Genomic DNA, 15,571 nt, shown 5'->3' on the forward strand with positions numbered 1-15,571 from the left:
AATGAAGCAGAAAAGTGGAAGCCTCTTTCACAAGGGACAAACACTTTTAAGGAAATGGAGGACCAATTCTGGCACAGCACTAACTAGAAGATTCTTCCATGGCTGGTAGCTCTTCCTGGGCTATCCAGCAAGGAAACCCATAGGCTCTTCTGCATTGCCATGCTAGATGGGCAAGGTCTAGTCAACCGCAGCCCGGCAGATACCACCAGAAGTTCACAAACAGCATAGCCTGTGGGTGACAGCCGTCCCTTCTGTCCTGCACACAAAATGTTGTATTTGCTCTTCTTATGGGAGCCCCCCCCACTCCAGTCCAGGTTTGTATTGCTACCTACCTGGTGATTCATGATGTGCTTCCTGATTTCTCGTGGCAGGATCCATGCCACTCTGACTACATTGGAATAAGAAAGTAGGGTGGGTGCAGTGCCCAGGAAGTTTCAGACTGATACAGCCATTCAAGCACTAACTGTACGGTAAAATGGCTGTGTGCTATCTAGCCAGTCCCCTTATAGTTTGGGTTCTTCGATTCAGAGGCATTTAAAGATTTATTTCCATTTGCAATTAACGTGACCCTTGGCGCTTGTGACAACTGCAGCTTCAGGCAGATGGGGTGACTTCCACACATGGAGACTGAGGCTCGGGCAGTTGTTTGGCATGATACAAAGACGTCACCATCGATATCGTTTGCATTCTCCCTTTTTCATGGTAATAACAAAAAAAGTAAATTACTGAGGCTTTCAAATATGCGCCATAGCCTTCCAAATAAAATGGCAATGTAAGTCTTGTTACTTGCTTATATAGTATCCCTGGAGGGCAAAGTCTTTCAGAATTTACATTGCTTTGTGGATCTGTAAGATGGCAGCATAATCCATTGCTCAATAAGCAGAAATCCCCAATAAAACATTTCTCAGCAAGGCACTACAATCTTGTTTTGTTTGAATTAGTGTAGGCATACATAACTTATAAAAGTGTGTGTGCCAATCCTTTGTTTATTTTGCATGATAGAAAATAAAATTAGATGTCCAGAACCACCATGTTGTACAATTCTTCTTGGACTGTATTACTTACTTCTGTAGATTAGTGATTCTTATCTTCAAATCATCCTGGGGGCAGGGGATCCCTCTGTGTATAGGAAGCTAGTCTGTTAGGCAGAAGGATTCCAGCTTCAACTTTCCCCAGATTTGCCATTTTGTTTTTATAGAATCATAGAATTGTAGATGGAAGGATCCGAGGGTCATCTAGTCCAACCCCCTGCACCTCCTGTTTTGCATGTAAGATAGTGTTTCTCCCCCTCCCCCCAAAAAATGATTAAAGGGACAGACAGTGAGGGTGCCCAATGATGTTTTAATACTTTTATTATTTTATTTTGCAGTTTGCAGGAGTATTTTTGTTGTTGTTCTGTTTGTACTTCCGTCTAAGACATAGCAAGCCAATGGGATGTTGTTCATATCTGACAGAGGTGCTGAATTTATTTTGGATATTTGCATTATGACTTAGGTGCAGAAAGGAGTTAATGATATCTTCAATAGTCCGAAGATGTCCACTCTGCATTCGAAGACACACTTGAGACTGATTTCTGAGGGCAAAGTAGCCACCTCACAGCTCACTCTAAAGAACTCTGATATATCCGTAGCAGAGTAGGAGAAGGAGCCAGAGTTTTAATAAGCATTCTTTTTGAGTCTGCTGTCACTCCTTGACATCAGTTGCCAAGTCCTATTTTTATCCTAGAGACAAGAATGTAGCCCCCCCCCCGCCTGAAAACTGCCTTGAGAAAGATACAGCTTGTGACACAGATGAGTCCAAATTAATTCAATTTATTTAAGAGTAATAATTTATAGCAAACTCTGTTCCTGAGTTGCACTCAAGAGGTCATTTCAAAACCAGTTTAGAATTTAGTTGCCAAATAAGTTGGCGGCGTTTGGCCACCAGTTGCAAACAGTGTTAGATATCTAGAAGTTATTTGCGAGGCAATGCCTTACTTCTGAACTGTTCACACTTTGTTTTAAAATGGACTGTGGGAAATGGGAAAGAAGAAGAAGAAGAGTTTGGATGTGATATCCCGCCTTTCACTCCCCTTCAGGAGTCTCAAAGCGGCTAACATTCTCCTTTCCCTTCCTCCCCACAACAAACACTCTGTGAGGTGAGTGGGGCTGAGAGACTTCAGAGAAGTGTGACTGGCCCAAGGTCACCCAGCAGCTGCAGGTGGAGGAGCGGAGATGCGAACCCGGTTCCCCAGATTACGAGTCCACCACTCTTAACCACTACAGCACACTGGCTCTGAAAGGAGATTGTTAGCCACTTTGAGACTCCCTAAGGGGAGTGAAAGGCAGGTTATCAAGTCCAAACTACACCTCCTCCTCCTCCTCCTCCTCCTCCTCCTCCTCCTCCTCTTCTTTAAGCTTTCCAGGCAGGCCTCTCCCACTGCACACATGTGCATTTGCGCAATGTCCCTTTCAAGCTGTCATAGCCATCTGCCAGAATCAGAGAGAACGAGGGGGTGGGGGCACATTTACCTGACCTGCACCAGAACCAGGGGTGACCCCCAAACCGGCCAGGGAGACAGCTTGCCGTAGCTTTTAGCACCTCTCGGGGCGATGAATGTGGCCGTTGTCAAACCAGCATCTGCCCTGAGTCGCCCAGCTGTAACAACTTCATGGTGAGTTCTGGCACCCATTTTTCTTGGAAAAAGTCCTGGGTATAGTGATTTGTCTGTTGCTCTCTAGGGCATTTGCAATTGATTTAGAATTTGACCGTGACAGCTGTGTGTACTTAGACATCCATGGCTTATCTGATAAATGCACACATCGCCCGAGGTCACTGCTCATTGGCACAATTTAGTATGTGACTCTGACTTCCAGATCCCATCCGAACTCCACTGACTCTCCTGCCTAACTGGGAGTGTAATTATTTTGCAGGGCACAGCTAGCTCCCTTTTTCAAAAAAACAAAACACAATTCTCTTATTTGGAGAGAGGGGAGTCTTTTTTGGAGGGGAGAATAGAAAATCCATCCAGTACAGGATTATGCCTGGCTTTTCAGCTTATTTTAGGAAGAGGGAGAAAACCCAGCACACTAATGTTTAAATTGCCTCTGAGATTTAAGACATTTACCTTCCAGGTTTAAATCTCCAAAAGTTGTGAACATATCTCTGTTAATTCCTAAAGCCTCTTCACAGTAGACATATTGAGGATAACTGTGGGAAAATGTTTTTCAGTGTTTCTACATGAAACACCCATGAGGAAGAATGGAGCGTGATCAGGAAGAAAAGGCAGTGTTTCGTGTTTTGGACTTTTTCAAGAGAAAAATTAGCAGGCTGCACTCAAATCTTTGAAACTGGTCTGAGAGATTTGATACATTTACAAGTTTTGAAGGGATATATTAAAATAAAACTTTTGTGATGGAGGTGGGAATCAGTGTATACTTTCAGATCCCCTTTAAAAACTCCTCGTTTGGGTTGATTTTGTAACTTAAATGTGCCTCAAATGTGTGTGTGTGTTGGGGAAAAGCAGGCAACAGATACTCCCATCAGTCAGGGTTCATGGAAATGTTATTTTACTAGCATGTGTTTTCTTAAATAAATTTGTACTTTCTGAAGGTCCTTTCCGTTACAAAGATCCGATACAAAGAGAACATGAAGCAGACAGAGGTGGAATGTTGAATACAAGATATTGGTGCAGATCTGCTGCCTGGAATCCACACTCCCTGCCTTAAAAGCCACTTGCAGGGTTTTGAGAGATTTGAAGGAAGACAGAGAGATAATAATAATAATAATAATAATAATAATAATAATAATAATAATAATAATTTATTTGTACCCTTCCCTCCCCGGCCGGAGCTGGCCTCAGAGTGACAAACAGCATATAAATAATACAATATGCATAAAAACAAGTAATCAATCAATTAAAATGCACCCCAAAATTAATTCAAATAAGTTAAAGTTAAAACTGAACAAATGACAATCCTCAGGTTAAAATGGAAAACAGTTAATACTTGCCAGAACCAACTGTTTCAGCTGATACTATAAGGACCTGTGAGTGGGCTGGGAAACCTCCTTCGTGCTTGTTCTTATACAAAGAGAAAATGAGTCAGACTGAACCCTGACCAAAGGCCTGGCAGAACGGCTCCATCTTACAGGCCCTGCAGAAGGACGTCCTGGTCTCTTGTGGGAGAGCGTTCCACCAGGCTGGGGCCACAGCCGAAAAGGCCCTGGCTCTGGTCGAGGCCAGTCTAATCTCCCAGGGGCCCGGGATCTTCAGGGTGGCACTATGTAGATTTCATGTGAGGTTGTGGTTAAGGAAATCATGTCCACAGTTTAACTGGGGCTATTATTACACTTGCTCTATTGTTTCATTTATGACCATGTATAATGTTGCATCATCTCTGGTCATGTAATATTAAAAATGAAGTTCAAAATTTATATACGTACCAGTGATTTTGAATACGTCTGCAGTATAAAACAGTGTTGTCTGAAAAACTGAACCTCTTCTGATACAGATCAGGCTTCAGTCTTTCTGCAGATAGAACTATTTTACCCTTTAACCATCTGCGGACTCTCTAAACATGCTGTTAAGACTTTGGGATAATGGCAAGTTTAGAAGTCCACCCTAGCAACTCGTATAAAAAATATACTTTCTTTATTCCACATTTTTATATCTACTCCATTTCAGTTCTTGGGCTTGAAAACAGTAAACTTAAATTAAATTGCAGTCCCCTGGGACAGGGAAGCCATGGGCGGCAGGGCCCAAAAATGGTAAAATTGCTATAAACACAGGACGACAGATGTCAACAGGCTTTGGCATAGGCATTGGGTATGAATCCTGAATCAACCAACACATGTGTAGGCTGATTATTTTACTGGGTCAACCAAGAATACAGACCACCCTATTTATTACTATTATTTTCAATTGATATTTTATTAAGATAGTTTCAGTTATAAGAAATAATGTGAAAAAAGAGAAAATGAATGAAGGGGGAAGTGCAAAAAAATTACAATTACAATAAAAAGGATATAAATTAATACACTAAATATAGTCAGTTGCATTTCCATACATTACTATATAGATATATATGTAATATTATTGCCCTAATATGTGTATGATTATTAATAACCTACTATATTCTGTATAAACTCATTCCAAATGTCAATATATTTATCCAAACAAAATCTGTTCATACATTGCAAGTGCTGTCGTGTGATTGACCCATTGATTAATGGGAGATTAATGGGAGATACAGTATCTCAGGCGTCTCAGAAGCGGAAAAAGCTGCCGGGCCAAACAGGGCCGTTACCAGATTCTGTGACTGCAGATATTGCCATTGGGCTGCATCTGATAGATGATATTGATCTTTTAGAACAGTATAAGTACAGTGGTACCTTAGGTTACATACGCTTCAGGTTACAGACTCCGCTAACCCAGAAATCGTACCTCGGGTTAAGAATTTTGCTTCAGGATGAGAACAGAAATCGTGTTCCGGCAGCGCGGCAGCAGCAGGAGGCCCCATTAGCTAAAGTGGTGCTTCAGGTTAAGAACAGTTTCAGGTTAAGTATGGACCTCCAGAACGAATTAAGTTCTTAACCCGAGGTACCACTGTATAGAATTCATATTCCTCATCTATCAATTGTTCCAGAGTCAATACACCTACTTCCACCTAATTTTTCCACATTACCATCTTTTCCCCCCGATTTCTAAGATAGGATTTGCCTACAAAATCAGTTTTGCATGTGAAAATGGATCAATTTTGTTTTTATTGGACAATAGCTTCCATCTCTTTCTAATTGACTTAATTGTTTGAACAGTCTGCTACAGCAGACAAGGTAAGCGGCCATTAGTTACACATTATCAAGGAATCCATGTAAGAGTTCCCCAGGAATGCAAAAATATATTCTATTTTTATAACAGGAGGCTTTCCCCCTGAATTATTTTTTCAACAATTTGTTCGTCTTTTTAAACTGGGGAGTTATTCTGGACTTACTAACCAGTTAAGCATGGCTTGGGTCTAAACTCACCCTCCCAGCAGCAAAAGTCCTCTTCCAAATACAGAGGGGTTGTCTCTGAGATGCCAGAATAGTGTTATTTGAGAAAACTGAGATCTGGGGTTTTTTTAAAAAATAGAATTTAGGTACTATAGTCTGCAATGCGCAAACTGTATAAAGTCCAAATAGACTGCAGCCACAATAGATAAAAAAGGCCACAACAGAGCACAGCAGGAAATGCTTCTAATGTTTAGTCTGCACACATAAGATCTTAAAGAGTGTGTTCTCACATAGATACCTACCTGTTCATTGAGATGATCCTTAGACTCCCCATCTGAAGCATGTCGGTGGATGGGGTATCAAAGGTGTGGGACTATTCCACAGCAATTCCTCTCCTTTAGTGCTGGATTTTAGATGACTGTTTACTTCTGATGGCAGAAACAGACAGAGCCCGGGTTGAACAAGGGTCCATGTTGTTTAAGGTTAAATACCCATAAAAAAACCAATGGAGGGAAAACTACTGGTGCAAGAGGTCCACTCACCTTTCCCGGTGGGCGGCGTTGCGGCCAGGCAGCCAGGACTTGGCAGTGATCTGGCCGGGGGAGTGGGGAGTTGGCGGCCCATTCTGTGTTGTCCCAACCATGTTGCCGACACTGGGTGGAGCCAGGCCCAGTGTGGCCCCGCTGAACAATCAGCGCTGTGAGGGGACGTGGCTGCGGGAGATTTAACTGTGGTAGCCAGACGGGACCTTCTCTCTCACCTTTTGCACTGGATCTCCCAACCCACCCACCCTTTATCCATGCTTTGCTCTGATATGACCTCGCTAAGGACAACGGTCAGCTGACATATTGTTGTGGCTGGATAGGAATTTCCCCCACTTGGGAAATTGGCACCAGCAATTTGGTTTTCACCTACCTGGTAGCAATTGTCACAACTTTGTGAGGTTAGGCATTGGGTAAGCCTTTGTTTGGATGGAGGGGAGGTTGTAGCCTCTGCCTGCCCCATCTTAGTTAAGGGGAGTGGGTGGTGTTGTGGTCTAAACCACTGAGCCTCTTGGGCTTGCTGATCAGAAGGTTGGCAGTTCACCCCGCGATGGGGTGAGCTCCCATTGCTCTGTCCCAACTTCTGCCAACCTAGCAGTTCAGAAGCAGTAAGGTATCCTGTTAAAGGGATCCGGGAGTGTGGATTCTGTCCAATGCCCAGACAGAAGTCATGTCACAACCCCAACGTGGACCCCTCAGGATTACTATTTGATGTAATCCCTGTTGGTGGTTTACCCTTAGATGGACTCCCTGCAGACGGGCGGGAGTCGTGATATAGCCTGGCTTTGCCCAATGCATAAGCCAGTCTTTCTCAACCTGTGGGTCCCCAGATGTTGTTGAACTACAACTCCCATCACCCCTAGCTAGCAAGGCCACAGCTCAGGGATGATGGGAGTTGTAGTCCAACAACATCTGGGGACACACAGGTTGAGAACTGCTGGCCTAAGCCTAACCGCTCACAAAATACTCTTGTAAACCAAAATACTCTTGTCCGTCATGGGGGCCTTGGCACACAACAAACCAAATGGTGCCAGTTCTCTTCCCGGCCTCCTTTAACATTTAAGGACTACAGCAACCACTGCCCCATTTTATTTTATTTTATTTTATTTTTAGCAGTCAAATGCCACCTGTTGCAGCACCCTTTCAGAACCACAGTTTGTGTGGATCACAGCCTCAATGCAGGGGATATCTACATAGCTGCTTCAGTTTGTAAAAACCTAGCAACTTGAACAGGGCTGCTCTGACTGAGCAAACCTCAAGGTGCGCAGCCAGGCCTCCCAAGTGAACTGGCCCTGAAACATGAGAATGGGATCTGAGGAAGGAAGATTGCCATCTGCTCACCATATAACAGTCTCAAAATTGAAGCTGTATGTGGTCAGGAAGACCTTTGAGAGAGATGTTTTCCCTTGCCGTCCCTCTTTTTGATGGTTATTGAAGTGGTTTGTAGTTTTAAAGGTGAAAGGGACCAGCAGTTGCATAGCTTGTGGTTAGTAGAGGAATGGAAAATTGTTAAGATGTAACTGCAGGATGCCTATAGTTCTCTTTTCAGCTAAATGCTACAAGGGCCAGTGCACCAAATGCATTTGCTTATGAGGTTAAACATTCCCTTTCAACATGCCTTTGGAAGATCTCCCTTTAGGGCTTAATTCAAAGTGTGCTGAAGCCTGTGGATGGATTCCTATTGACTTCAATTGACTTTAGATCAGCCCCCAGATGCTAAAATACGACTGCTGCATGACTCAAAGGGAATGGTAATTCAGTGGCTGTGGGGGTGCCATAATGAGGAAGCCAGCTGTGAGAGGATGCAGGCAAGGGAGTTCAGTTTGAAGAGCACATTTTATTACATGCTCAAGATTATGGCCTCCACAAACATGCGAGACAATCTCTGGAGAGTAGAAAAAGCACTTTTGTTTATATTGCTATTATTACAAGTGCATAACATGTCCATTCTTGAAGAAAGACTGTGCTCTCAGGATACCCAGAAAATGCAGTTTTGAACTGTTAGGAGGAGGAACCTAGAGCATCTTCATTAACCTTATCAAGATCATTTGGTCTTCGTCCAAAGTGTCTTGCATGTTTTGCTCCAAGTGAACCCTTCTGGGTTCACTTTTAATTTCACTCTTGGTGAAATCTGGGATGCACAGAATCAATTGCGAATTTTCACTAGCCTCATAGAAACACTACATTTCCATTGAAATCTTCAATATATTTTGCTTAGGGCGAGACCCCCAAATTTACTATGCGCTTTCTTTAGCCAAAATTTGTGCAGCAACACTACCGAAAAAATGTTTTAATCAAAACAATATGCAAAAATCTAAATACCCCATTTATTGAGTGCATAACAACAAGAACTGCTTCCATATGGTACAACCCTGCTATTCTGAGGAACGTGGAGGAACTGGTCGCATGGGATTTCCACACCAAGCAACACTCTGATCAGGCAAGAAAGCCTCACGTGATCAGGTTGTTAGACTACTCACATACAGTGCCCAGTGCTGTGCAATTGCCCTTTGTGTATATGGATGCATGAGCAAGTGTAAAGCAGACCAGAGTTTCGCCTTTTGAAAACACTGAAAGTACCAAATGTTACTTCCCCTTGGAGTGATTGCTGCAGCCAGATTCTGCAGTGGCTTCCCCAAACAATTAGAAAATGGGGTTGTTCTCAGAGGAAATGTGGGTATCATTAGATTTAAAAGGGGATCTGTTATGTCTCCTGGTGGTTATGAGTTTAGAAACAAGAAATATGGGTTTACAAGGAGGCTTTGTTGCGTCTCCAGCATGGTGACCTTTTCTGCTGGGTTTATTGTCTTTTCCAAGGTTTTTAATGAACGCTGGGATGTTGGTTATTTTGTGAGACAAATTGAAAAAGTCCCCTGTGCCCTGTTTTGATTCGACTACATGCCGTATGTTACAAGTGGCTAATTTGAGTTTTGCATTTATTTATGAACTAATTCCTACACTCGAATGTATAATTCATAAGATGATGTGTGGATTGATAGTGTTGGCTGCTCTTTCCAGACAAGGACTGTTTCTTGCAAGGGGTTTATCACTGCAAGCTTTTCTCCTTCTTTCTTTTTGCTTGCTGTGAAGCAGGCTGCATGCAGTGGACTTCAACATATCCTTGGACTTTGCTGTATGGCCCTGAAACTATGGGTGGATATATTTTATTGCTGGATTCATGTTTTATTTATGCGACTACATAAAGGCTCAAACTCTGAACTCATTCGGGAAATAAAGGCAGGGCAGTCATCGCCATCCCAGAGATATTCAGACCCTGCAAATTGTTATGGTGTAGTAGCTAAAAGTGGCCAATGAGTCGTTATGTTCTGGGTTCAAGTTTAACCTCAGCTAATAATTCTGAAAATGTCACTCCATGGTCCCCATTTGCAATATGGCAATAATAATAATCACGATAGCTGACATCCCTTGAAGAAATGATTTAAGAATTACTGAGAATTACTACACTCCAAAGACTTGAAATGTGGCATGTAAATGTTTGGGAGGTTTTGAGAAAGGACATTTTAAAGACTTGGAATATTTAAAATGATAGCAACTTGAGTGCAGATAAGCCAATGACATAAGAACTATAAATGCTACATTTTAGAGAAATTCTTCTCTGCCCTCAGCTCTTTTTTAAGGGGGGATTATAATTTGATAAATAAGTAATACACAGATTTTAAGAATCATTTGACGTAAGAAAACCTCACTCATTATTTATTATATATAAGTATAATCTAGGATTTACAAACTCTAATTCTGGCACTCAGCCCCAAAAGGGTTAATCACCCATGCCTTCCACTATACCCAATTTATCATCATCATCATCATCATCTACTGTGTACCCATGACATGCAAACATAGCCCAGGTGTTGCAAAGGTGAATAATCTTTTAAAATTTATGACATGGAGCATTCACACAGGTAGTTGCTTTTTGGAGGTCTTCTCACAGTGGTCGTTACTTAAACTAGACCTATAGGTTGGAGGAACATTTATCCAAAGGTCATCCGGCCTGCTGATGGGTTGCAGAACACAGTCTGATTGCGCTGTAACCTTCCTGGGGGATTTTAGGGATGTGCTGGCCAGTGGTTAGTCTCTGTGTATTTTTCTGCAAGCAGTCTAGGGCTGGAACCAGCAAGTGAGGGCCACAGGTGGAATGTTATGTTGAAGCTAAGGAAACCATATTATTGTTTGAGAATGTACTGTTAAAAAAACCAACCATGCTCACCTGTTAGTAAGAAAGAAGAAAACCTAACATTAAATAATATATTGAGATAATGTTCCTTTTCACATTATTTTAGTAACTTATAGCTGGGCAAAAATGGTTTCAGGATACGTGTTACATTTATTGCATGCTCCAAATATATGTGCCTTTGTTTTAGATGGCCTCAGTAATGCATAACTGCTCAGAAACCATTTTATTTATCTTTTCCCTTTAGGGGCTGATGTTATCAATTTTGATGGCCACGTTGTATTACCGTACAGATTTGGTCACAAGAAGAAAACACTGAAAACGTTGAAAGATGTGATCGCTTTGAAATTTAAAACCTCGGAAAGTGAAGGTGTAATCTTCCATGGGGAAGGCCAGCAAGGAGACTATATCACCTTGGAACTGAAAAAAGCCAAACTGGTGCTTAATTTAAATTTAGGTAGGATTCAGGGTCTTGGTTTTTTGTTTTAAAAATGCATATTAATTAGCTTTGCATTAATTTGATTGACATATACAGCACTGGGCTTTATCCTTTTATTCATCTTTGTATTATGTTTCCCATGCTTCTCTGAAAGAAGAGTTGAAATCGGTTGCTGGTAGCAGTGCAGCCTCTTATACATTTGGAATGAATATGGATTGGTTTCCAAAGCTTTAGTATTTTGTGCTGACCCTTCTCCTCCCAAGACCATCAAAACTCTGACACCAGAAAAAAGGTGCATCCTGTGGACTATCGATAGACTTCATCTCGGACTCTGGCTCTCTGTCCCTGGCCATGTTTTTGTCATGGATTCTCCTTCATATCACAAGACTTGAGTCCTGACTCTCTGAACTGTCCTATGAACTGGGATCAACAGAAACAATGCCCTTGTTATGCAAGGAAGGGTTCTGTAGGGAGAATATGTGGCCTAGTGGCTAACACCAGATGGGAAGGGTATGAATGATAAAGACATGATGTGGATGAGATGCCTTAAATGAGCTCTTGCATAATTCTGGCACAATAATCTTCAGATTGTAATTGTTTTTGTCCTGTGAATGGAGAGTTTCTCTCCCTCTTTGTCTCATTTACACTCATATGCCTGCCTTCCAGTCAAGTAACATTATTTCCATACGCAAGTGGGGAACCAAAGCTTCAAGAGAATGTCTTGCCCAGGGCCATTCCGTGTGAATCCACAGAGCTGAGCTGGGACTGAACACTCTGGAACCAGCTCTGTATCCAGGTTTATACATTACGGTCTGAAACAATCTGGCACCTCATGACGGGGGGGGGGGGGTAAACTTGAGTCTTCCCTGTTCTTGTCTCTCATTGTCTAGTACACCTTTTTTCCCCCTTCTCTTGGCATAAAGATCAGCCATTTTTGCTTCATGCAAATGAGAATAGCATAGCTTTACCCTGCACAGTTTCTGACGAATTCTCCTCATTTCCATTTCCTTTCCCATATATTTTCTTAGTTCAGTCAGGTAGTTATCAGGATTATAAATGACATCTCTTACATATGTGCTTAGCTGAGGTGAGAATATATACTCTCAGGTCAGAAATGGGGTTCAGAAGGTTCTACTGGGAAGAGAAATTAGAAACCAAGAATCCTTTAACACAACACTTGGATCAAATTGCAGTCAAAACATGAAAAAATTCAGAAGGTGACTGTGCCACATGTCTCAGGCTTGATTTACTGCTATGTTGTTCTTTATTGCAGTTGAAAATCTTTCATTGCTTGACTTCAGTGGCTAGCTCTTGCCTGATAACAGCATAACTTGAAAAACTCAAGGATTCCTATTGGGGACAGAGCTCTCTGTGGCTCTTAGCCATGATAGCCAGATGGAAGAATCTCCATGTCCAGAGGCAGTACACCTTTGCAGGCCCTGGGGGAAGCCATAGCGCTTAGTGGCATGCTCTTATTGGGAGCTTCCAGGAGTGTTTGCTTGGCTACTGAGAGAAGCAGAATGCTGGATCCATCAAGGCAGTTCTCAAGCTCTTACAGGCTGTGGGAGAATTCTGTGCTATCTCAGAAGGTCGACAAACAGACACCACGTTCCAAAATACTAAGCAGATGTTCTCATGTTTTTATGATCTTGTATGCAAAACATATGCTCTACCACTGACCTACAGACCTTCCATTTATTGAATCTAGTGTTTCACCACACTCTGCATGAAAAGTACTCAGTATTTGCTGTGATCTTATCTGTTACTTTGTCATAAGCACTACAGTTACTGCTTTTTAGCCACACTTCTTTAGAGCTGGACTGGCCAACATGGTGTCCTCAATATGTTGTTGGACTCCCACCAGCCCTAGCCAGTGTTGCCCACAGGCGTTGCAATTCAGCACCTAGTGGGCACCATATGGGCTATTTCTCTTTTAGAGCTTATTCAGACTGTTCGTTTATTCAGACTTTTGTGTTCCCTTAGTCACATCCCAAGTGGTTCATTATATGATCTAAGGTGCTACTGGAAGGGGGGTTTGTTTGTTTGTTTGTTTTGTTTCAACTACAGCAGACCAACACAGCTGCCTACCTGTAACTAGAAAAAATGCTACCTTACAAAGAATATAGTATTTGTGAATGTCGGGGCATTTTATTATAGTGGCATAGCAGCAACAGTGGCATGACAACTCACTACATGGCCTTACATTTGAGGTATTCAATATTTCCTGCCCTCTTCTTCCTCTCAGGTAGCAACCAATATGGGTCAATTTATGGCCATACGTCTGTGACAACAGGTAGCCTCTTGGATGACCACCACTGGCATTCTGTAGTGATAGAGCGTCATGGGAGGAACATCAACCTCACGCTTGATAGGCATCTCCAGCATTTCCGGATCAATGGGGAATTTGATTACCTGGATTTGGACTATGAGGTAAACAATTACATCCCTTACTCTCCGTACAAATAAACAAATGACGCCCATCAGTATTCATTCAAATGCTTTGAAAATGGTTCTCCAAACCTCCTAACATGCTGCCTGCCTCCATCCTGTAAGCCGACATATTCCTGTCGGGGGATTCTACAGGCTGGCACCCTGATTCCATAACTGAGCCTTTGACATTGCCTTCCATTTCCCCCTGGTGCTCTCTCCTGCTCTAGGGCACTTTGCTCCCCTTCCCCAGAAGTCCTTGATGGTTGTGCTCCTAATGGAAAGGGAAAGGAAGGTAGCTTAGGAGCGCAATAGTAAGGCTAGTAAGGCCGTGTATAGAATATTCACATACCCCTTTTGAGAGTTCAATCTAACCAGCATACCCCTTCTTGGGCAAAGATTATTTGGGTACCCTTTGAAACCCTGTCTGCCTACCACACCGTTGTAAAGTAATAGCTTCTGGCCCCAGAAAGCCCAATAAGGCTCCAGGCCTTAAGTTTGACAATCCACTTACATTTTTTATTTTGGAATTAGAATACAATTAGAATGTCACGCATTGTATTGAGTTTGTTCATCCTTCTAAATCAGGGGTGGCTAATTCCTGGCCTAGGGGTCTAATATACCACCAGGCATATTTACTGCCCCACCCAAGACCTCCAAGAGTTTTTTGCTGCAGAAGATATAGTACTGAGGTGAATGGGAAAGCTTACAAATGCACCCTCCCCAGTCATCAAGTTGATCTTTGGCTGAGTAGGGAGGGGTGGTGTGTGTGTGTGTGTGTGTGTGTGTGTGTGTGTGCGCACACACACACACACACACACACACACACGTGCAGGAGTTTGGCTACACCCACTATTGGGTTGCTTCCCAGAATGAATGTGACCCTCAAGCAAAAAAAAAAAAAAAAAAGTGCCTCCATATTCTAAATAGTGTGTTGAATGTGCCCAACCTTTTAGACGTTTAGATTCTCTAGTCAACTTTACCTAGAATATTTAGATAATATCTGAGCTTGGTTCCAGTCTATTTCCAATGGAAATTATAGGAATGGATAGGATATGTAAAGCTTTGCACAATAACCCACCCTGGTGGCTCCCAGTTGTATCACTCTGCTGATCAAGAAATTGGTGGAGCTGCTGCAGTTGCTTGCTGTAGGCAAGAGAACTCCACATCGCAGCTCATGGACCATCACTAGATCAAATAATATGTTCATAGGCTTGTTGTTGATTCATCTAGTTAAGTCTTCACAAATATGGGCAGCAGATAATAATAAAATCAATTCTGCACAGGTTTGTGTCACTTAACATTACCTGTGGTTCTGTGTTTAAAACTAAACTTGTTAATAAAATGCAAGAGTTAATGGATTGTCACTCTATTTTGAAATGTTTCATGCTTCTTTTCAAAGATCACGTTTGGTGGCATGCCATTTTCTGGGAAACCAAGTTCAAACAGTAGAAAGAATTTCAAAGGTTGCATGGAGAGCATAATATATAATACCAATAATATCACAGATATGGCCAGGAGGAAGAAATTGGAGCCTTCTAATGTGGTGAGTACATCATTTTGTGATCATCTAAATTGAAACACAGCAGTTTATTTATATTTTTGTACGAATTTACAGCTCCCTTTGTATTACTGCCAGATTTCTTGAAATAACTCAGTGCAGAAGTGAAGGACTGTGAGCTGCTTTAAAAGCAAATTCCATTCATTCCTTTAAATACAAACTAGACCCTTGAAATGTCTTCCTATCGTGCAGGGAATTTTCTAGTGGCCTGAATGAATGCTGTTAAGGCACACAGTGGAAAAAGCCATTTCTAATAACTTTTTTGTGCTTTTAAGAAGCTTAGGCAAAAGGAAACAAGCAACACATAATCCCCCCCCCATTGGCCAATATTTTGAGATGTTATTCCAAATTTCAGTCTGGTATCTGAGTTTAGGAACTAACATCTTTTTTGAGGGGCACTTTTAAGCTATTTACATAATGACCCTTAACCAGCATTCTTCTCC

At 42.1% G+C, this 15,571-nt stretch overlaps 1 protein-coding gene across 1 annotated transcript in view; it reads left to right on the forward strand.

Annotated features, from left to right (window-relative positions):
- Positions 1 to 15,571, forward strand: part of CNTNAP2 (contactin associated protein 2) — a 1,020,100-nt gene that overhangs the window by 512,255 nt on the left and 492,274 nt on the right. The window contains exons 5-7 of the mRNA XM_083468764.1: positions 10,949 to 11,158; positions 13,386 to 13,570; positions 14,970 to 15,113. Of these exons, the coding sequence (XP_083324890.1) occupies positions 10,949 to 11,158; positions 13,386 to 13,570; positions 14,970 to 15,113 (539 nt within the window). The remainder of the gene's footprint in view (positions 1 to 10,948; positions 11,159 to 13,385; positions 13,571 to 14,969; positions 15,114 to 15,571) is intronic.

The sequence above is a fragment of the Podarcis liolepis genome, assembly GCF_965112155.1.
Source record: "Podarcis liolepis genome assembly, chromosome: 12".
NCBI classification, from domain to species: Eukaryota; Metazoa; Chordata; class Lepidosauria; order Squamata; family Lacertidae; genus Podarcis; species Podarcis liolepis.